This window comes from Leptonotus elevatus, chromosome 14 (genome assembly GCF_054856555.1).
Source record: "Leptonotus elevatus isolate MCC_2025b chromosome 14, RoL_Lele_1.0, whole genome shotgun sequence".
NCBI classification, from domain to species: domain Eukaryota; kingdom Metazoa; phylum Chordata; class Actinopteri; order Syngnathiformes; family Syngnathidae; genus Leptonotus; species Leptonotus elevatus.
The window spans coordinates 4,808,616-4,828,962 of record NC_141252.1 but is presented as its reverse complement, the minus strand read 5'-3'; the positions used below and the strand labels follow the sequence as shown (position 1 = coordinate 4,828,962).

Genomic DNA, 20,347 nt, shown 5'->3' with positions numbered 1-20,347 from the left:
GCAGACAGTGGCGACATTGACGCCGTACTGTAAATCGTCAGACATGTATGCCGGGTTCCACAAGGACCTTTACGGTCGTCTAGCAGCCGCTCACGCAACGCAAAGAGAGCTTTTGCTACGCTGCAGCAGCAATTAAAACAAGGCTGCGAGAAATATGATCCCGCCATCCGCTTTTTCATCCTTTCCCTAAAATTAAAATTAAATTACCTCTTCAAATAATTGGTGATTTTTTTTTGCATTTATATTTCATTGGCTATAATTAATAAGTTGCATTAGAATAAATTATCAAATTATCACTGAGCTCTTAGGAAAAAAAAGAAAAGAAAAAAAAAAGAATAAATTATCAATGTATAATTAAAATATCAATTTTCTATATATTTATTTATAATATTTTTTTTAAACTATGATGGAATTACTCTTTTGTTAAAATTAACTGGTTTACGGTAACTGTCCATTTTAAATTAAAATTTAAAATAAGAAATTTCTGGTAGTGGCGGCCATTTTGGAGACCTGTATACGAGGGCCAGGATGTTGAGCATGGTGGCCACGTCGGGGTGGTCGTGTCCCGACGTCTTCTCCAAGTCCTCCAGGGCCTGCTTGCAGAGCGGCACGGCCACCTCGTAGCGACCCTGCGAGGCGTACTGGATCACCAGGTTGTGGAGCGTCCGCAGGCGCGCCGGGATCTCGTAGCCGCCTTGCTGGGCAGCCGCCGCCGCCGCGCTGCCGTGGGCCGGCTGGACTGCGAAGACCACGGACGACAAGGGTGAGCGTTGACAAAATTCAGCACAAGAACCGGGATACACCCTGGACTGGTCGCTAGCCAATATTTTATGTATATATATATATATATATATATATATATATATATATATATATATATATATATATATATATATATATATATATTTTTTTTTTTATTACTTGTAATTTAGAATGTTTGAAAATATAGCGGAGAGCATGCAACTTTCTTCCTCCTTCATCAAAATGTCTTCGTAGATCTGAAATGATTTATGATCTAAAAACTAAAAAAGCAATCATCGGTGACCCCAAATAACTCAGGAGAGCGCCGTCATGGCCGTCTCATTATACGCTATTGACCGCTATGGTGATGTTTCGTTCACTAAAATTCATGATGCCCCAAAGTTGTGCTCGCTCATATTTGTCTCACACTTCGGTTATAAATAAATCATCTTGCGAGATGATAAAATTCCCTCCACGCTGCTGCGGAAATCCTTCAAAAAGTGAATTCAGTAACTGAACGGAGCTGTGACGCGGTCCAAATGATCCATTCAGCCGCCTGCTTCCTTGTCCGCACACTTTATGATGTAATTAATCCACCAGGTAAAAAAACAAACAAAACGCAACCCAATTACAGACTGGACACCAGAGGTTCAAAAGTATACGAAATCATAAAGCGTACTTACTGCCTTGCGCTTGGTCGTCATGATCGTCCGGGAAGAGATCATCCAGAGTCTCCTTGCTACAGTCCGAGTCTTTTTCCTCCTGAAGAAGAAAGTACACATACAGATTTTTAGATTGCCAATGAAAAAGTCATCATAGCGATTCAGGAATGCGTGAATGATTGCAAACCGAGTTTGGAATCATTCGTCATTCCTAATCACAATACTGGGTTTGTTCTACAGATAATTATTCATAGTCATTTCTGGACTATAAGGCGCACCCGACTGTAAGCCGCAGGTGTTTTAATGTTACCGCACCGGGTTCCCGCTTTCTTTTTCATAATTGTCTCGCTCTGGTTCTGTCTCTTTCACTGTATTTGGGTTCACTTGGTTTGTTTTGCTCTGCCTGACGCTCTTGCGCTTCCTTCAAAGTGCGCCCCCTTGTGATCTGATGATAAGCCGCCCCTTTGTATTAGCCGCAGGGTTGATTGCAAGTGAAAAAAAGTAGCATCTTATAGTCCAGAAATGACTGTACTTGCAATGAACAATGGTTTTGAAACACTTGATGATGTCATCACTGGCATAAATACAACACAGCACATCAATGCCGTTAATTCAGTAAATATATTAAAAAAAAGAAGCAATCATAGTAAAGTCCTATTGTTTTACGAATGAGTGTAATTTACAAAATGAATACAAATCGGTCCGAGGTCTTAGAATCGGGTAATCTATCTATCAATGAATCTTTCCAAACGGCTCGCTGCCGTCGCACAAAATCATTTAACACGGAGCGATGCGGTTGTTAAAGCGATCACTGCGAAGTTTGGAGGCAGAGATTATGCTTCAATCTTTTTTGTCATGAAATTATTTGAGTTATTGGATAAATCGTTTCTCCCCTGCACATAATTCACACAGCATTACAAAATGACCAATATTTGGCCGTGTCCTTAAATATTGGGACAATTGGCGTCTTTTTGTGTCTGAAGACCACCTTCATGGATTTGAAATGAGACAAGATATGATTTAATTTGAAGGTATTGACATCCAAATGTGTGTCTTCTTAAGGCATGAAACGTCATGGGACGAATTAACGATCGCTATTTTCTCCTTTGCAGTCTGACGTGTGGAACGTATAAAAGACATCAGCAGATGCCGGACTTTCTGGCAACCGTCTTCACTTGCTGCTTGTTGATGCTTGGGGCATTTTTATTGCAGTTTTGTCTTTGGCAACACTTTCTTAAAAAACAAAAAAAACCTCTTTGTTTGCTTTTGCATTATTTTTCAGGCACTGTGAAGCGCTGCCTAACGAGTTCCGGAGCATTTGGCTGAATATTATGGAGGATCAAAACTGCCAAAATGAAAAATAAATAAATCATAAACATTCACCTGACTTGGATGAAAACACCCTCAAATTAGCGCTGCAAATGTGCATTCAAAGTACATTTCAAAACAACTGTGGTGCCGTTTCGCGGCAAAAAGACGCGAACGGCGTCCATGTCCCAATATTTTACGGACCTGATTGCATATGGGCTTGTCAAACTGGAGCAGGACTCACCGAGGGGGACAGGTCGTCGTCGTACTTCTTGAGCTGGTTCATGAACTCCAGGTGCTTCTTCTCCTCCTCCAGCTGCGCGACGCTCTGCTCGCTCTTCTGCAGCTTCTGCTGCGTGCCGGCCAACTCGTCCCGCAGCCACTGGTTCTCCTGGCACAGGCGGCGCACCTGAGCCCGCAGCTTCTGCTTCTCCGACTCCACCGAGCTCAGGTGGCCCGACAGCGCCATCATCACCTGGGCCTCGCTCAGTCCCAGCTCCAGCATCTCCAGGGACTTGCGGATCATGTGCGACTTCTCCTCCACCAGCACGCCCTCCTCGTCCTGCTTGAGGCAGCGCAGCGTGCCCAGCAGGCCGTCCAGGATGGCGTGGTGCTCCTGCTTCAGGGCGTCCAGGCCTTGGATCACCTGCTTGGTACGCGAGATGATCTCATCCTGGGACAGCTTCTCTCCGGGCTCCTCCTCAGCCTTCACGCACACCATGGTGGACATGTCCTCACGCATCCTGAAAGCGACAATCATAGAAGGAGGCGTGATGCGAGCGCCCGTGTCGCCGTGACGCATCAAGGGACATCAGACGGCGATGAAAGCGGCGAGAACCAGCAGGGAATTCGCCACATTTACGGATTGACGCTTCTTCGCGCTCAAACGCGGAACCGTGGGATCTGGACTTTTTCAACTTTGTTGGATGAGGTTGACGAACGTTCAAGGTGAGTAAACGAGCTGCTCGGCTCGCTTCTGTGACTGTTTTCAACATTTGACTTAAGCTGCGATGACGCTTAAGAGCAAATTTTCTGCAAGTCCTCATCGGCCTTTTGTACCGTGAAGGTCACGGCTAAACAGACTACGTCTATTCATTCTCTATTCCTGTTGCAAAGAAGAAATGCTTCTTCCGCACGTCACTGGCTCAGCGCACACTGAAGGACTGAACAGTATTCCATTTCCGTCCACCTCGAGAGGATGTAAACCCAAACAAAATGGCACAAAACAGCAGGCAAACATTTCCCTCACTGGATTGATCAATAACAAATATGCAGAGGTCTCAAATCCAGGTCCAGAAAGCCAAAATCCTGCCACATTTCGGCTCTAGCCACATATGCTTCTTTCTACTCAGCTGGCTGGTAAGAGCTGGTTTATCTACTGGAAGCCAACCTGTGGAACAGTTCTTACTTTCTGGACCTGGATTTGGTACTGTGACCCAGCATAGAAAAATTAGTCCGCCAGGCAGATTCCAAGCTATGAGGCAATAATGACTCAGCAAGTCGAACAAACCAGCTACGACAAGTTGCGAGCACATTAAACTACTCTGCATCACCAAATGCAAAATGAAAATCAGCAGAAATAAACCGCATTCAACCAGCCATAGCCGCATACGTAACTCGATGTGTCGCCGAGTCGTGTTGCGCTCCGCGCTGGCTTTGTATCAATTTCACACACTCCGAAAGAGGATGATGAGTGAGCTGCCGCATAAAATGTCCGCAGGCTTCAACACAATACAACACTGCAAAGCTTCCCAAACGCTTCCCATGACTGCGGCGCACAACACCGATTCAGGATCAGTCTGCTCACTCGCACCTCCGTGGCAACACCGAGCGCAGCCGGGCCACGACCCGCCGTCGAAAACATTTCACATTCGTGAACAAGTGTGCGGAGAAAACCCTTTTAGAGTGCCGGTGGAAGAACGGGGCGGTTGAAAGGGGGGGGGCAGCGTCCAGCCTGCAGCAAGTCAGCTGACCGGCGAGCAGGAAGCCGACCATGTGGACTGCATGACATGCAGATCGAACTAAAAAAGTACAACCAGAGGCAACCAGAAGATTTAATGGACTGCATTTACTTAATCACCCACAAGTGGCTATAATGCAAATATTCTTCACAAGATGATTAACTAGATGTGATTTTATGAGATATTAACATACAATCAATTATGTAACCATGCCAATCATAAGATTAAAGTTTAAGTACCGCTGATCGTCACAGCCACCCAAGTGGGGCGAAATTCGTTCTCGGCATTTGAGCCATCCCCCGAGGGAGCGGTGAGCAGCAGCAGGAGCCGCGCTCGGGAATCATTTGGTCATCTAACCCCCCAATTACAACCCTTAATGCTGAGTGTTAAGCAGGGAGGCAAATGGCTCCCATTTTTAGAGTCTTTGGTATGACTTGGTCCATTTGGCATCATGAAGGAACGCCAACGTCTTGAAATGTAAACAACAAGTTTGAAGAGGAGCACCCTGGGAAGTGATGAAAGGTGTGGATTTCATTTCCAGTTTGATCGAGGAAGAAGAGGAAGTGCGAGCGCAAGGCGGGGGAGGAGGAAGTCTTAGTCAGCTCGCGTGGGCCGAGTCTCTTTGATAATCACGGCTGGGATTCGCTTAAAATGCAGGGAAAGTCTCGCCATAAGTTCCTGAAGCTCGCAGCTCTTCTGGAGCGTATGACCAAGAGCCTCATTGAATATCATGGGATATCGAAACTTTTGAGACACGCTGTAGAAAAAAGGCCCCCGGCTTCATATGATGCCTTGCTCCGTCTGCAGTTGAGTCCACCAACGCCCCAGGCCAGTACACCAGTAAATAATGGGCCGTTTATCCCAGAAGTGGCGCTTGAAATCTCGTGTTCAGAACACCACGTACTTCTTCAACAATCGACCGCAAGCTTTCACTTCCACATGTCATAGAGACAGGAAGTGTGGAAACGGTTCTTACAAGAACCACAGTTGTCCGCGCTGATTGTGCGCGGACAGTTGGTAGCGGCTGTTCAGTTTGTTTACAAACACAATCACAACAACGAGCAGTTCGCAGGACGATTGAGGGCTCGAATATGTCCCACCAGAAGCTGCATTTGAATCGGTTCTATTGACAGCCCAGTAGACATCAAACAAGATGATCCAAGGGAGAAGAAGGTGGTTGTCGGGAAGCCTGCTGGTCGTAGAACCTTAACGTCACCCTCATCCTCACCCCAGCTGTGGATCCCGCCACACTGGCGTTCACTGTGTCCCAACACAAGAACCTTTCAAGAAGCTCCACCCGCGCGGAATGCCAATCACGGTCAGGCGCTCGGACCCCGCCTCGTGCCCCTGGCCGGCTGGCAGGCTTCTTTTCTGCCCTTATCTCCTCACGCGCACACGGTCGAACCTGAAGAACCAGTTAGCCCGAATACAATGTTCTTGACTCACAGGAAACGCAAGCCTTCCACTTTCACCCGACCAAATCCTGGAATAAATGTCAACACATCAGCCCAAAGCACGGGTGATTTGTTTCTTTGTAAAGGGAAATCATTGTAATGCTTACAAGAGGTAGTACAGTCGATCATGGTGACGCGTAAATAATATACCACAATGAGTTTATTGACCTCTTTGAGGAGCGAAAGAGCGTTGCGGGAATTAGACCGAGCCCGCCTTACCGTTCTCTGGGACATCCGTTGCCAATGCAGCCAAATTGTGCCTTCGCCTCGCCTTCGATTCAAAACAAGCGCGATGAGGCGCTGATGGAAGGTGAATTCCCAACAAAAGAGTGTCCCGCCCTCCCGCGGCAGGGGTGGGATCCGTTTGGCCGACAGACGCCGGACAGGCTAGCTCACATACTAGCTAGCGTTAGCTGTCAAAAGTCCTGGCTTTAGACGGAGCCACTCGTGACGGGAGACGCCTGCTCTCCCGGGACTTCCATGACTCGAAGCGGGCAAGGAAAACGCTACGAAGCCGGATGATACGACGACCGCCGCGGACGAAGTTGACGGCTCGCCGCTCAGGTGACTGACTGACTGTCACTGACCGACCGACAGACTCGCTGGGTGCTGGTTAGGGGCGTGAAATGGCGCCTCCTCCCACGGCTCCTGGGCAATGACGTCACCCCGCCAAGATTACAAGGGGAGGGAGGAAAGCTGAGGTGAGGTGAGCGAGTGCGCGCCCCCGTTGTCATCGCCGAACGAAAGCGCGCTCCCGTTGTCATCGCGAACGAAAGCGCGCTCCCGTGGACATCAGACGTGTTTTGCAGTTCTTATCAGAGGGGAAGCTGTTGCTAGGAGACAACGCTTGTTTACATGGGAGTCAGGCGATTGGCTGGTCACGTGATGCATGGCAGTCACATGTGAGGTCGTTTTTGCTTCCAGGGAAAAGTGTGAGAGTTTACCTTTTTATTTGGGTGGATTAGAATTCACTTAGTCAATGAAAAAACTGCATGAAAATAAAACCATACCTAAAATTTTAAATATCCATGCTGAGAGAGAGAGAGAGAGCGAACAACATCTTTTTGTCGCAACACTCATGTCCCCCAACGGTGCAAAAAGTGCTTGTTGGACCCTTATGCTGGAAAAAGTGGAGGTGTTGAATCTTGTCGTTTGTTGACAAATACCCACATCCCCTATGGGGAAACGTGCGGGTGTTGTGAAAAGTGTCAGAGTGAACACTAATGACAAATGCAAAAACATCCTTGTCCGCCACCAATATTCATTTCATTAAAATGATCATTTCAAACAAATCCACTGGCCATTTGTTTGAGGTTGTTTTATTTGGAACCAATCATGTTTCAGCACATTGACCGTGACAGCGTCACCGCCAATCGGTACGCGGCCCGTGCGTACCTAATGAAGTGACTTTCCAGCAGATGTTGGCTTGTGATCACGTTGCGGGTGTGTTATGGCGTTTAATGCGGCCGACCCTCTTCCACAGGTTGAGCAGCGCAACGCGGGCCATGAGGAAGGTGATTGACAAGTTGCGCCGGTACCACTCCCTGCAAGGACGCGTAAGAACGTCAACATTACTCCTTATCATGACTGCACGTGTGCGTGTCAAGCAACTGACTTGTTGTAATTGGCGTGTCGCTGTCGATTTCTGTCCAAGAAGTCCTTGTAGAAGACGGACATTTCCTCGCTGGCCAGAGTGTGGCGGCGACCTGCAACGTGCATTTGGAATCATGTGAAAAAACCCAACAAATACAAAAACTTTTGGGTTATGTCAAAGCGGAGTTTAAAACAAAACAGAGTGACGAGAGCCCAACGGATGTGGATTATTATTTTTTTTTAGGTCGGTTCCGATATTTAGCAGGATAAAATTCCGATACCAAATATGAATGACAGGCTGAAATTTTTTACTCTTTTATATTACTTTGTTGAACTATAAAATAGAGAGGAAAATGAGCAAAAATCAGCTGATTTTTTTAATGGGTGAGGGGTGGGGAGAGGTTGAATGTCATTATATTTTCTTATATTGCAATGTGTTAAAAAAAAAAGAAGGCAAAAATCGTTTTTGTTTTTTTAAATGTGCTTGATGTCTGCAAATGGGACAACCTTGCTGGTCTCGCTCAGTCAAGCCTTTTGCCTTCAGATGCGACACAATGAAGGCATCTTTTCCCTGCACAAAACACAAACAATTTTAGAAAAACGATTACATGAAGCTGCCAGAAAATGATCCACAGCGGCAACAGAGTTCTGCTAATGAATGAAATGCATCGAGTCAAAGTTTGTTAGGCAATGCTGCCCTCTGCTGTGCGTGTCATCGATGACGTTGCTGTTTAGTGAAAAGTCTAAATATAAAAGCCAACTGGTCAAACTATCAAATCATTATTTAAATTATATCGTAATGTATTATCTATTCATTAAAAAAAGATATCGTTAAAGAAGGATACAGATCCTGTTTAATTATATTGTTGGATTACATTTTTTTTTAATTGTTATTGAAGCCATTTCATAACCAACATAATGTAGTTTTTATTTACAACCATTTTTAATAATATAGTGACGTTTTGTTTATTCAACAGAATTTTTACATTGGGATTTTTATTATGTCACCCTCCTAAAATAATGGCCTTTGTCTTTTTTTTTTTTTTCATAAAACACAAAACTGAACCAAATACTCATAATATAAGTATTTGGAAAAATATAAAAATACAGGGTCAACAGGAGTTGTTATTGTGCCTAATTTCTGAGCACCTTGTCGAAGGTGAGGTTCTGCTCGGTCCAGAATCGGTGGTTCCAGTCCTCAGTGTCCTGCCGCAGGTTCCGCAGGTGTCTCTCCAGCTCCGACTCGTTCTGCGCCACGCGGTAGACGATGGGTCGTAGGTTGGAAAGCGGGTTGGGAGGGCCGATCCAGTCGTGCGTAGCGCTCGGTGCCGGTCGGAACTTGGACCTCTGAGTGCCAACGAAACACGCAAAGACATAAAACACAAAACTTAAGTCAACATTTCAGTCAAGCGAACAAAATGGAAGATTTTACAGAGGTCTGAATGTGTTAAAATTTTATTGTGCCGCATTGACAAATAAAAAAGTGAGATTTTTTTTAACTACGCAAAGTAGCACTGTATATTATTGTTCTTATATAGAGTGTAAAGAATCAAACAGTTTATGTATCATGACAATTCAATGAGCATTGTGCTGCTCCTTCTGGTATGCATGCCTTGGCCACCAAGGGGTAGCGTAGTACATTGACTTATAATTTAACATTCATTTATAAATTAACAAAGGGCTTGCAACTAGACCAGTGGCCAGTCCAATATGAAGAAAATAAACAATAGCATGGATTGTATTTTCCCTGGTGAAGGCAGCACTTCATCACCGTGTTGCCGTGGTTCGACCTTTACTGGGGGGAAAAACTTTGGCCAGCCTACTGCCAGTTCAGAGGCGACGAAAATATTTAGCCATAGAGGAGGTTTAAAAATACAAACCTTTGGCAATTTATCTTGCTGTTTAGTCGCTAGTTTGCTGCATTCTCGACTGCCGGCGGCCGCCATGTCACTTTGGCGTGCACGTAAACAACTCCAGCGGCGCCACGTCAAACACACCGCGGCGGCTCGAACAGACATGATGACCACCCAAAAACAAATAACGACCAAAAACCACAGAATCTCGCACAACTGACGCTGAACAATTACTCGTCGTGGCTTAATTCAAACAAGACTACGAATTCTCGTTCACCAACAGCGTCCTTCTGCGGGCGACGGGTGACTTCTGGTCACGTGAGAGCCAACAGAAAAAGAGCGCTTTAAATTGATACCAGCTGCGCCCGGTTGGTAACGGGGCGTTTTCCACTATTTCCACCTCCGCTTCGTAATTGTCTACCGATATAGTTCCTGTATTGCTTTATTTATCTCAAACTATGCTTTTTAATAATGTTTCTATCACGCCCTTTTCTCAACGAGCCTCGCGATACACCCATCACGGCCTCACCTTTGTATTTCAAGCGCTAAATCCACTAAAATCCCGCCTTTGCAGCGCGTCATGGTGCCCAAACGAAGCGTCACTTCGTTGGCCAAACAAAACCTACACACAAAGCCGACGTTGACTTAAAATTCTAACGTTGCGACTTGCTCCAAAACAAACAAACAACATCCGCGCGACTACATTAATTGTGAATATAGTTGTTCAACGAGCAGCTGCCCGAATCGAGCATCCCAGGGCCCAGCGCAAACTCCGCGTTCGTTGCGGGCGGCGCCAAGGCGAAGTGACGCAAGCAGTTAGCCTCGCGAAGCTAATGTTTGTTAGCTGTGCTGGAAGAAGAAGCCGAGGAAGGAGCTGTGCTCTTTATCACTTCTCATGGCTGCACGCTGGCTATGCAGGTGAGAAGAACGTCAACAACGTGCGCCGCAGCTCTTTTGGTGCGTTAAAAGTTCCACCAGCCAGGCGGGGCACAGTCAGGTGATCGAACAACTGCTCGGGGGACAATACAAGCTTCCCGCGGAGACAAATGCTATCGACAAAGAGTTTAAATGTCGTCTTTTGAGGGGGATTTGATGTACGCAATGAGCTTTCGATGACCATCGGTGACGTTTAAGGGCGAGCTGGTAGCGGCTTGTGGGCGGGGCCACAGCTGCGCGGTGCTGGTGCTGATGCTGAGCACATCTGCTGCGTCGCTCCCTTAAAACGAAGCCCCCTCCCCCCCAAAAAAAATCCACATTTTCACTCTTTTCTCTCTCGTTTTCCTCATTCAATTTCACCGGATGGGAAGCCGCTCGAGTTAAAACATGTGCGCCAACGTGTTCGGAATGTTGAAGAGGTGAGAGCTGTCGTGACACGCAATGTGTGCGTGTTGCAGATGTGCAAGTGTGTGCGCGCAGGTTGACACATGTGCACCTTTTCTTTCCTTGTCTTTTTTTTTTTTTGCCGGGATGACATAATGCGCCAATCCGGGAATAGGTTTGCTGCAGGTGGGCAAGGCGATGATGGTGATGTTGCATGCAAGGAGGAAGAGGATCCGTTTTAGCCGCTGCTAGCCACTTAGCATGTGAAACAAAAGCCTGCAGGCGTTCTCTCCTCGTCTGCATCCAACGAACTGGCTCCATGTTTGGTCTCTTAAATGTCACATTGGTTGGATGTGGTCTGCAGAAGCCGGTGATCCGGCGTTGTGGCACAAATGACCTGGCCGTCGCCCTCTTACGTAACATTTTCCAAGGGGATTACTGATCCTTAAAACCTCTCCAGAGTGTTGTTATTATTAGCGGCGTTGTGCTATATTTAAAATGTAAAAGTCTCAGTTGTTGATGTTGTCTTGAAGTTGCATTTAGGGCGGAACCATATGCAAAACATATGCTCGTCTCTTTTGTGTAAAAGGAAACAGACCACATGGCATTTACAGTTTAGCATCAATTGCTAACTGCTAGCAGTGAATTCTGCCATCGTTCAAATATGATTCCTTAATGATGTGCAACATCTTGAATATCTTCTTTTTCAAAACTTGAATGATGCGTTTAAATGCTTAAAGTTCCCCAACTTTGTACACCAAGTGTGACGTTGAAAATGCCACGGCGATGACCGCACAGGAGCGCAAGCAAACCGAAACCGAAACCTAAACCAAAACCGGGCCGAGCTTTTATTCCCAAAAGGTCAAATAAAAAAAATGGTATGCGCAGTTTCAACATTAACACCGCTATTAGAGATTAGAAAAATAAAAACTGCACTTAAGGATTCAATTGAACAATATTGCACATAAAAAATCAACGGTTTTAAATGATAAAGTGCAAATGATTTGTATTTAAAAGTTAAATACAACTGACCTGTACTCAGCAAATGTACTCTATTGAATTTTTTGGGGGGGAAGTTGACAGCTGGTGTAACGTTTTACACGTTAAAAAATGTAATTCAGAGATCATGTCACATGCCACTAAAGGGAGTCTGTGTACCATTAGTAGCACACGTGCCACACTTTGAGAACCGCTGCCTTCAAACTTCTTTTTCAGTGTAAAATCTTTTTAGTAATGTCAGATCAGTTTTATTATGTTGTAAAAGATCAACAGCCTTAGTAATGCTCTATAAACACTATTTTATTTGAATATATCGACCATATTGCTAGCCTGGCCGTCCTCTTGCCAGAGTCTGAGCCGTACTGTGTTTGTTTACAAAGTCGAGTTCTTTCAACGGATTGCTGCAAAATGGTGTCTCTTGAAGATGTTAAATGGAGGCCACTGCTCGGTCGCTTCGGTCGAAAGGAGCGCAGCGCGTTCCGAGGGACGTGAGATGCGATTGGATTGTGTTTGGGTCAGCAGACGTCACGGGTACGAGAGAAGAACAGCAAAATGGAGGCTAACCTCATTACGCTGGCGTGTGCGTGATTCGGACCCGCTACTGCCTGAGGGTCTGTCTTCAACAATAATGGGTCATCATCCCGTTCTGAAACTTCCTTTTTTTGTTTTCTTTTTTCCATTCGATAAATCAGGAAAGAGAGAGAGGTCAATCATCCCGGCGCGAAAACTTCCTTTTTTTGTTTTCTTTTTTCCATTCGATAAATCAGGAAAGAGAGAGAGGTCAAAACGTGCTCGCTCAGGCGCTAGCTAGCGTGATAGCATGTAGCATCCGATGCTGTTGAGAAGTTGGAATTCTGAAGACAATTTGGACAATCAGGACCGCCCACATTCCTTTTGATCCGATCTTGGTGTTCGCCCGTCATAATTGTTTTGCTACTTTCCCGATGTGTCGTTTGACAGCCGTAACTCGTTTATCTCGCCTGTGCATGCTTAGGGTGCGGCAGATGAGACGAGACGCAAGGCCAAAGCAGCACAAAGTTCATAGCAGCGCAAAACGAAAACGGGGGAGGCAAGCTTAAGTTAAATACTGCATTTGGAACGTCTCGCACGGGGAGGGGGGCGAGGGGGGGGGCGCTGGGAGCCACGGCGACCTTTCGTTATCAAAAGTGAGTCAAACTTGAGTCTTGCATGTTGCTGTTTTTAGCTTTTCTGTGTAAACGACGTTTGTTGCGTTTTTACAATCCAACGAGTTTCTACAGAAAATATTGCAATTTAATTTCTGTTGGTAACAAAAACATTTTGAACTGTGAAGAAAAAGAACGTTTATTTGAAGGGTGTCCTTCAAATAAAACTGTCCGTTTTTCTTCTACTCGTGAAAATGAAAGCGAAACTTGAGTTTGGCCGCGGCTCAAATCGGCGCGAAAACTTCCTTTTTTTGTTTTCTTTTTTCCATTCGATAAATACCGAACACATCGTCTTGCACTCGCTATGTGATACTTTTTGATGATTAAACATGACAACCGTCTTCCTCTAGTTTTGCTAGCTCGCTACTTTCGTGCTGGACGAGATTAGCTCAACGTTGCAAATCATGCAGTTACGCAACTCAACTTTATATCTAAAGAGCATTTTTAAAACAAGCGTTGCTGTTTCCTTAAGATGGAACCCAACGAAAACAACAGCGGCCCCAGAATTGAACCCTGCGGAACGCCATACGTTGCGTTTTGCACGTCCGTTCATATTGCAGATATTCGTCTGAGCACTTTCTTTTTTTGCGCGACATCGTATGAAGGGATTACGATAATAAAGAAATCCTGCGACGTACCATCGCGACAGCCTCAAGTCGACGACCGAGCGCACCCAATTCCCCGCGCCATTGATTAGCTGCGCGATGTAGCGCGATTGATCACCTGCAGCCATTGACGGCCAAGCGGGGGATCTCGACATGAATCCTTGAAGTCGGTCGTGTTTGTGTCGTGACCTCCGCCCGACCCCTTGCCGACCTCTGCTCTAAAACACACAGCAGTCCTATCGCGGCCCTACAAAACCAGCAACTGACTAAAAATGGCCGCCGTATAACGGATGGGGAGTTCTTTTGCGAATTTCCGCTCATTGTTGTCACTTCCTGTTTGCTTCGGCAGCCTCTTCGGGAAGCCATTTGATGGTGGCAAGAGGATGGAGCACGGAGGGCAGCAGCAGCAGCAGCAGCCAATGGCGGCGGAGCAGCCGTCCCAGTACCCGCACTCGTACCCGCCCCAGTACCCGCCCCAACACCCCGCCATGATGCGGCTAAACGAAGTCCACCGGGAAATGACGGCGCTGCGGCCCCAGGTAGGTTTGCCAAAAACGGCCAAAATGAAACCCTTGCGCGTGTTTTTAAGATGGCTGCCTACTTTCAACTTCTCACCGCCACCCGCAAGTACACTCATCAGACATTTGATTTGGATTTTTTAGCTCGACAACCAAAACAAGAGTTTAAAGGGGACGTCAACCTCAACATGACATTTGATGAATGTGAGTTATGGAGCAAAATCCAGCTGCTTTGATCCATGTCAGGCGGCGGCCATTTTGCCACTTGCTGTCGACTGAAGATGACGTTACGTAATGTTGATCGAAACTCGTAATTCCGTGAATGCAATATTAACCAGAAGCACGCATTTAGACGGGTGGGACGCAAATAAAAAGATCAATCAATCCATAAATAAAAGTGAAAATAAAAAAGATCGTCATAAAATTAAATACAAAAAATAAATATAAATGGAAATAAAAACAACAAAATATATATATCCATCAATAAAAGTGAAATTAAATATAAAAATAAATGTATATATATGTAAATATAAATATCTAAATAGAATGAATAACGAAATATCAATCAATAAAAACGCTCTGCTCTCGCATTGATTTATTTCACGCTGCAGTCGAAGTTTTATTCAAATGAGGGGGCGGTCCTAAGCGTGTCTTGGGTCAGACTCCGCCCTTGCAAGCTGCCTTTCATTGGCCGGGTGAGCGTGAACGAGAAAGTCGTCCGTCGCCGGAGCTCCCCGCGAAAGCCGGCGACGCGCTCCGCAACGTTGCAAGGCGGAGTCGAACCCACGACACGCGTGCGGCTGCAGCATGAATGAAGCGAACGTGACAACAGAGCGCTTTTATTTATTGATGGAGATTTCATTCGATTGATATCATTTATTTTCATCCATTGATTTTCACGACTGCTCACAAGGGACGCGAGGGATTTATTTTCATATTTATTCTTTTAATCTTGTTTTTTATTTTTGTATTTATTTATGTAATTATGTTTTTGATATTTTCTCTTTTATTTATTTGTTGATTCATTCATTGATGGATTTTTCATTTTGACAGTTTTGGTTCTCCATAGCTTAAAACATATTATTGTAGACTTTAATGACGCCTAATGGCCAGCAGATGGAAGCATTGCGCCAATTTACAAACGAGAGTTTGTTGTCGTCCAGATTGCGGAAGAAGCGGCGGAAATGTCCTTATAAGGGCATTTCCTTGTTTCCTCCCATCAATCAAGCGGCCAATTCTGTCCCCAGGTGTGCACCTTCAGCGGCCTTCCCGACAACTGCGGCTACAAGCGTCTGGAGTGCCAGCTGACCTGCCTCCTGCAGGAGGTGGACCGCGTGGACACGGAAGGGAAGGCGGAGCTGCAGAGGGCGCGCAAGCAGGCGGCGCAGGAGGTGGAGGGCCTGCTGCGCTACCTGGAGGAGAACGCCCGCCACCCGTCCCGCCTGGCCATGGAGGAGCTGAGCGAGGAGGCGCGGCGGCTGGTGGAGCGCCGCGTGGTGGCGCCGCAGCGGCAGGGCGGCGCCAGCGACATCGACGACGAGCTGCAGGACGACCTGAAGCAGCTGGTGACGCGACTCACGCAGGTGAAGACGGAGGGCCGGGTGCCGCTGCGGAAGGCGCGCTACCGGGCGCTCACCCGACTGTGCGCCGTCCAGGACGTCCTGGACATCCGCAGGCAGCAGCATACGCTGCCGATGTCGGAGGAAACGCACGACGCCGTCAGCTCCATCAATCAGGTGAAACGATGGAAGGAATCGTTTTTGCAAAATGCGGTCCAACGGACGTCGGCTGGCTTCGGCCATTTCCAAATATGGTCAACGTCCTGTTCTGTAAAGAATTGAGCTGTTTTTCTTTTCTTCTTCTTGCTAGGTGATGGCCAAGGTGAGCGTGGCGCGCAGCCAGCTGGTGGCGCTGTTGATGGGCCTGAGCGGGCGGGACAGTTGCGCTCACCTGTCGCGGCTGCTGATGGAGATGCAGGTGGAGCTGGACGCTCTGGACGTGTCGGGCAACGCCGACGTCAGGAACTACCGCAAGCAGGTGGTGGAGGAGATCAACGGACTCCTCAAACATTTGGACCTGGAAGGGGAGGGCGAGGACACGCGCAGGTGAACCGCACGGCCAGTTCGTCGGCCCATATGAGCTTTTGGATTGATTACGATTTATGCGACATGACAACATGACACCGAGATAACATTGAAATATTCCGAGCCACGCCACCCAAATTAAAATGATGTCATTATTTATTTGACGATTTTTGCGCCTTCTTTTGTAAAGTTACAAAGAAAAAAATCAACAACGTAATAATAATAAATAATTCATATCTTTATTGTCGTCAGCATCAAGCTTTCATTCATTATATATTTATTTGAATTCATCGGTCCAAAGGTTGGTTATCGTGATTCGATTTGGCCTCAAAGAATCTGTATCGGTTGGAATCCAAACCAAAACTAACAAAATGGCGAAAACTAAAATAGAAAAAAAATTACAAAATAAAATGAAAAGGAATTTTTTTTAATTCACTTTCAATGTATTTTTTTTTTATTTAGAAGCAAAGTCGACTTTTTTCTCAATACTTTGTGACCTTTATTTTGTTCTTTATATTTTCAACTCTACAAATACTCTTCATATTTTTTCTTTAAAGATACTAAAACTATGAAAAAAGAAAACTGCCTTCAAACAAACTGAAATCCGACACTAAAAGTCAAAACAAAATGAAAAGTGGCTCATTCGAACCCTGTGGCGCACCGCCCCTTCTGCGTCTGCAGGTACGACCTGGCCCAAAACGACTCCATCCGCAAGATCGAGGAGGTGCGCGCCCAGGTGCGCGCCCACGTGCGCGCCCACGTGCACCACGGCACGGGCAAGCCCACCGTGCAGTCCAAAGCCGAGCTGCAGGACCTGCTGACCCACCTGGACCAGGTGGACACGGCCAAGAACCCGTGCATCCGCGAGGCGCGGCGCCGCGCCGTGGTGGAGGTGCAGGCCGTGGTCTACTTCCTGGACCAGCGCGAGGCGCTGGCGTGCCGACGCCCCGGGCCCGAGGAGCACCCGGCCCGCCGCGACGTTTGGTCGGTTCTGGTCAGCCTGTCGGAGCTGCAGGCCCGGGCGCTGGGCTTCGACGGCAAACGGGCCGACAAGAACTACGTGCTCCTGGAGGAGCTGCTGACCAAGCAGCTGCTGGCGCTGGACGCCGTGGACCTGCGCGGCGACGACGGCGCCAAAGGGGCCCGCAAGCAGGCCGTCAAGTTTGCGCAGGACATTATCAACTATTTGGAAATGAAGACGGACGAGTGGGAGTACTGAACGGACGCACGGACAGACGGCCGCCCGCCTGCTTTTTCCCAACATGCACTGCGGCGCCGCTTGTCCTGACCGCACACCCGCTGATGACACGCCGTCACAAAACACATCCTGCTTTTTACGCACTCGATGTAAACTTCTGCCTGTGTTTATAAACGTGTGCATCTACAAGTTGGTGTGTGCGCATATTTACACGCGTGTTTGCAAAATTAGGGTTGGGTATCGATTCGATTTCGATTCGCAAGAGTTCAATTCGATTCCATTTCCATTTTCCCCCCATTCGATTCACTTCGATATCGATTCATTATGGATCATCGATTGTTCTTAAAACCTCCACATGTGCCGAAATCCAAAGTCAATTTGAATTTGTGTTCTCATCACTTACGCACGAACGTCAGTAAAGTTGACGTTTTCAGAATTCTAATTCAGTAATTGTAAATATAAATTAAAAAGATTCTGAATTGCTGCAATCATCAATGTAAGAAAATACTTCAATTCATATGAACAGTAATTCCAAGAAAAATAACATTTAAAACATTCGGCCTTTAAAATTCAATTTTCAAGAGATATTAAAATCATCGATTCATGGTTTCATGAATCGATATCGGGCTCGAAAAGGAAAACCGATTTGATATCGATTATTCGATTTTTAAACCCAGCTTTAGTATGAATGCATTCAATTTGTGCGCGCGAGTGTGCGTTTGTGTACATGCGTGTGGTTGAACTATTGTGTTGAAGCTTCCCTTTGATGGTCACCACTGAACCCAATCGAGGAAGCGACCTTTTGACCTTGTGAATCGAGTTTGAAAAAACAAAATGGACTTTTTTCACAAAATTTCCTACTCCAACTATCGTGAAAAAAGATCGATTGTCATTTTTAACTGGAAAATCTCCCTCGGAATGTTCTGCGCTCCTGTTCCCAAACTTGAATTACCTTAGCAGGCAATGCTAGCGGATGGAGGACAGCGCCACCTTGTGGCGGCGCAGGCTCCATTTTGACTTTCCCCACAGGCGCATTTCATTAATCCGTTGCACGCGATTTAGTCAAATTGCCGGCAAGCACCCGGCGGATTCGCAGGCCGAGGCCGAAAAACAGGAAGCTGAGCGACATCTACTTCCTGTTGATTGAAGTTGTAAAAAAAAGAAAAAAAGTGCAGAAACAAGACGAGGACGACAAAGATGGAAGACGCCAACGGAATCTTCGTGCCTTCATGTTCACGCTTCTCAAACCGGTCTCAAAAGCCGCCTTGTACCATGTGTGTGTACCGTGCGCTCACTTGCGTGCACCATATGACCGGACGTGTATGTACTCAGCCACCAGATGTGTGTCCCATGTGACCAGATGTGTGTATCGCATGTATACCATGCAACCAAACATTCACCATGTAAACAGATGTGTGCGCCGCGTGTGTGTACCATGTGATCTGTAAAAAGATGTGTGTGTGTGGACCGTGGGTATTTAATCTGACTGGACGTGTGTGCACCTTGTGTGTACTGCATAACCGGACTTGTGTGTATTGTGTGCGCGCAATGCAACCAAACGTGTACCATACGTCAACTACGTGTGTGTACCAAAGGTGTACCATCTCACTGGGTGTATGCAGACCATGTGACTAGACGTGCGTGCACCTGGTGTGTAGCATGTGACTGCACTTTTGTTTTACCGCGTGTGTGTACCATGCAATCTATAGCAGGATGTGTGTGTACCACGGGTATGTAATGTGACTGGACGAGTGTGCATCTTGTGTGTACTGCATTACCGGACTTGTGTGTATTGTGTGTGTTTAATACAACTAAACGTGTACCATATGTCAACTATGATGTGTGTGTACCATCTCACTGGGTGTATGCAGACCATGTGACTAGACGTGCGTGCACCTGGTGTGTAAGCATGTGACTACACTTTTGTGTTTACCGTGTGTGTGTACCATGCAATCTATTGTAGGATGTGTGTACCACAGGTATGTAATGCGACTGGACGCACTTGTGTGCATTGTGTTGTGGGAGCACAACACAACCTAACGTGAACCATACTTCAACTAGGATGTGTGTGTGTGTACCATCTCACTGGATGTGTGCAGACCATCTGACTAGATGTGTGCGCACCTGGTGTGTAGCATGTGACTACACCTCTGTGTGTACCGTGTGTGTGTGTACCATGCGGCCAGATGTGTGTGTGTGTGTGTGTGTGTGTGTGTGTGTATACCTTCTCACCGGATGTGTGTGTGTGTGTTCCATGTGAGCGGACACGCAATGGCGCGCACACACACATGAAAAGCACAAGAGAGTTGCACTAGTGTGTATTTTTCAATGAGTATTTTTATTGCACAACACAATCGAGCTTTAAATGTGTTGAGATGGAAAACAAAATGGCTGCCATCCACGTATTGATTAGGAGCTTGTCCCATTACTTTTGTGCGTTTTGTCAGCGCTAACATAAAAGAACAACGTCAACGGTGGAGATGCATTTGTATTATTGACTTTATTAATCATATTCATGAAGCTATTTATAGACTTGATATGTAAATTATGGTTTTTGTCACATGAATATATTTCATTCAATTTAATGTTTGGAATGACTTTAAACCAAACCACTTTCCATGCAAAAGTCAAAATGGGAGGAAAAAACTCACAATTGAGGACAAAGCAATTAAAAAATATATATATTTTATTTGAAGGAAGTACTTTTCATTTCAATTGAATGTGCCCCCCCCTTTTTATTTTATTTGTTGATGCTAACAATGGGGAATGTGTGACTTTTTTTTCCAAACATAACGTGTACAAAAAACGGAGTTTAGAAGAAAGCTTGTGGTTATGTTCGCTGCCAAAATAAACATGTTACATTGTCA

At 46.1% G+C, this 20,347-nt stretch overlaps 2 protein-coding genes across 7 annotated transcripts in view; one reads left to right on the top strand and one right to left on the bottom strand.

The window, feature by feature from the left end:
- The window catches only part of LOC147162669 (kinesin light chain 1), a 26,872-nt gene extending 16,339 nt beyond the window's left edge, over nucleotides 1-10,533 (bottom strand). The window contains exons 1-7 of one of the 3 annotated variants that reach the window (XM_086095403.1): nucleotides 9,600-10,533; nucleotides 8,869-9,066; nucleotides 8,227-8,290; nucleotides 7,742-7,832; nucleotides 2,956-3,454; nucleotides 1,425-1,503; nucleotides 511-739 (exon numbers count right to left, since the gene is read on the bottom strand). In XM_086095403.1, coding sequence (XP_085951529.1) covers nucleotides 511-739; nucleotides 1,425-1,503; nucleotides 2,956-3,454; nucleotides 7,742-7,832; nucleotides 8,227-8,290; nucleotides 8,869-9,066; nucleotides 9,600-9,737 — 1,298 coding nt within the window. In that variant the 5' untranslated portion in view covers nucleotides 9,738-10,533. Of the gene's footprint in view, nucleotides 1-510; nucleotides 740-1,424; nucleotides 1,504-2,955; nucleotides 3,455-6,345; nucleotides 6,849-7,741; nucleotides 7,833-8,226; nucleotides 8,291-8,868; nucleotides 9,067-9,599 lie in introns of those variants that run through there. The other 2 variants (XM_086095402.1, XM_086095401.1) reach the window with 2 other exon arrangements.
- bag5 (BCL2 associated athanogene 5) lies at nucleotides 3,580-20,347 on the top strand. 4 transcript variants are annotated; one of them, XM_086095407.1, is made up of 6 exons: nucleotides 3,580-3,659; nucleotides 7,610-7,682; nucleotides 14,030-14,219; nucleotides 15,446-15,934; nucleotides 16,068-16,303; nucleotides 16,964-20,347. In XM_086095407.1, exons 3-6 carry the CDS (start codon nucleotides 14,064-14,066, stop codon nucleotides 17,499-17,501), a joined length of 1,419 nt encoding a protein of 472 aa, XP_085951533.1. In that variant the 5' UTR covers nucleotides 3,580-3,659; nucleotides 7,610-7,682; nucleotides 14,030-14,063; the 3' UTR covers nucleotides 17,502-20,347. The 4 variants fall into 4 exon arrangements, with proteins under 4 accessions (XP_085951533.1, XP_085951531.1, XP_085951530.1 ...); XM_086095405.1 differs by lacking the exons at nucleotides 3,580-3,659; nucleotides 7,610-7,682 and adding an exon at nucleotides 10,164-10,490; XM_086095404.1 differs by lacking the exons at nucleotides 3,580-3,659; nucleotides 7,610-7,682 and adding an exon at nucleotides 10,738-10,927.

Bases quoted from the DNA above. Each gene is read 5' to 3' on its own strand.
- bag5 (XM_086095404.1), top strand. From the start codon at position 10,896: ATGTGCGCCAACGTGTTCGGAATGTTGAAGAG. The intron at 14,220-15,445 runs GTAGGTTTGCCA...TTCTGTCCCCAG, and splicing joins TGACGGCGCTGCGGCCCCAG to GTGTGCACCTTCAGCGGCCT. The intron at 15,935-16,067 runs GTGAAACGATGG...TCTTCTTGCTAG, and splicing joins CCGTCAGCTCCATCAATCAG to GTGATGGCCAAGGTGAGCGT.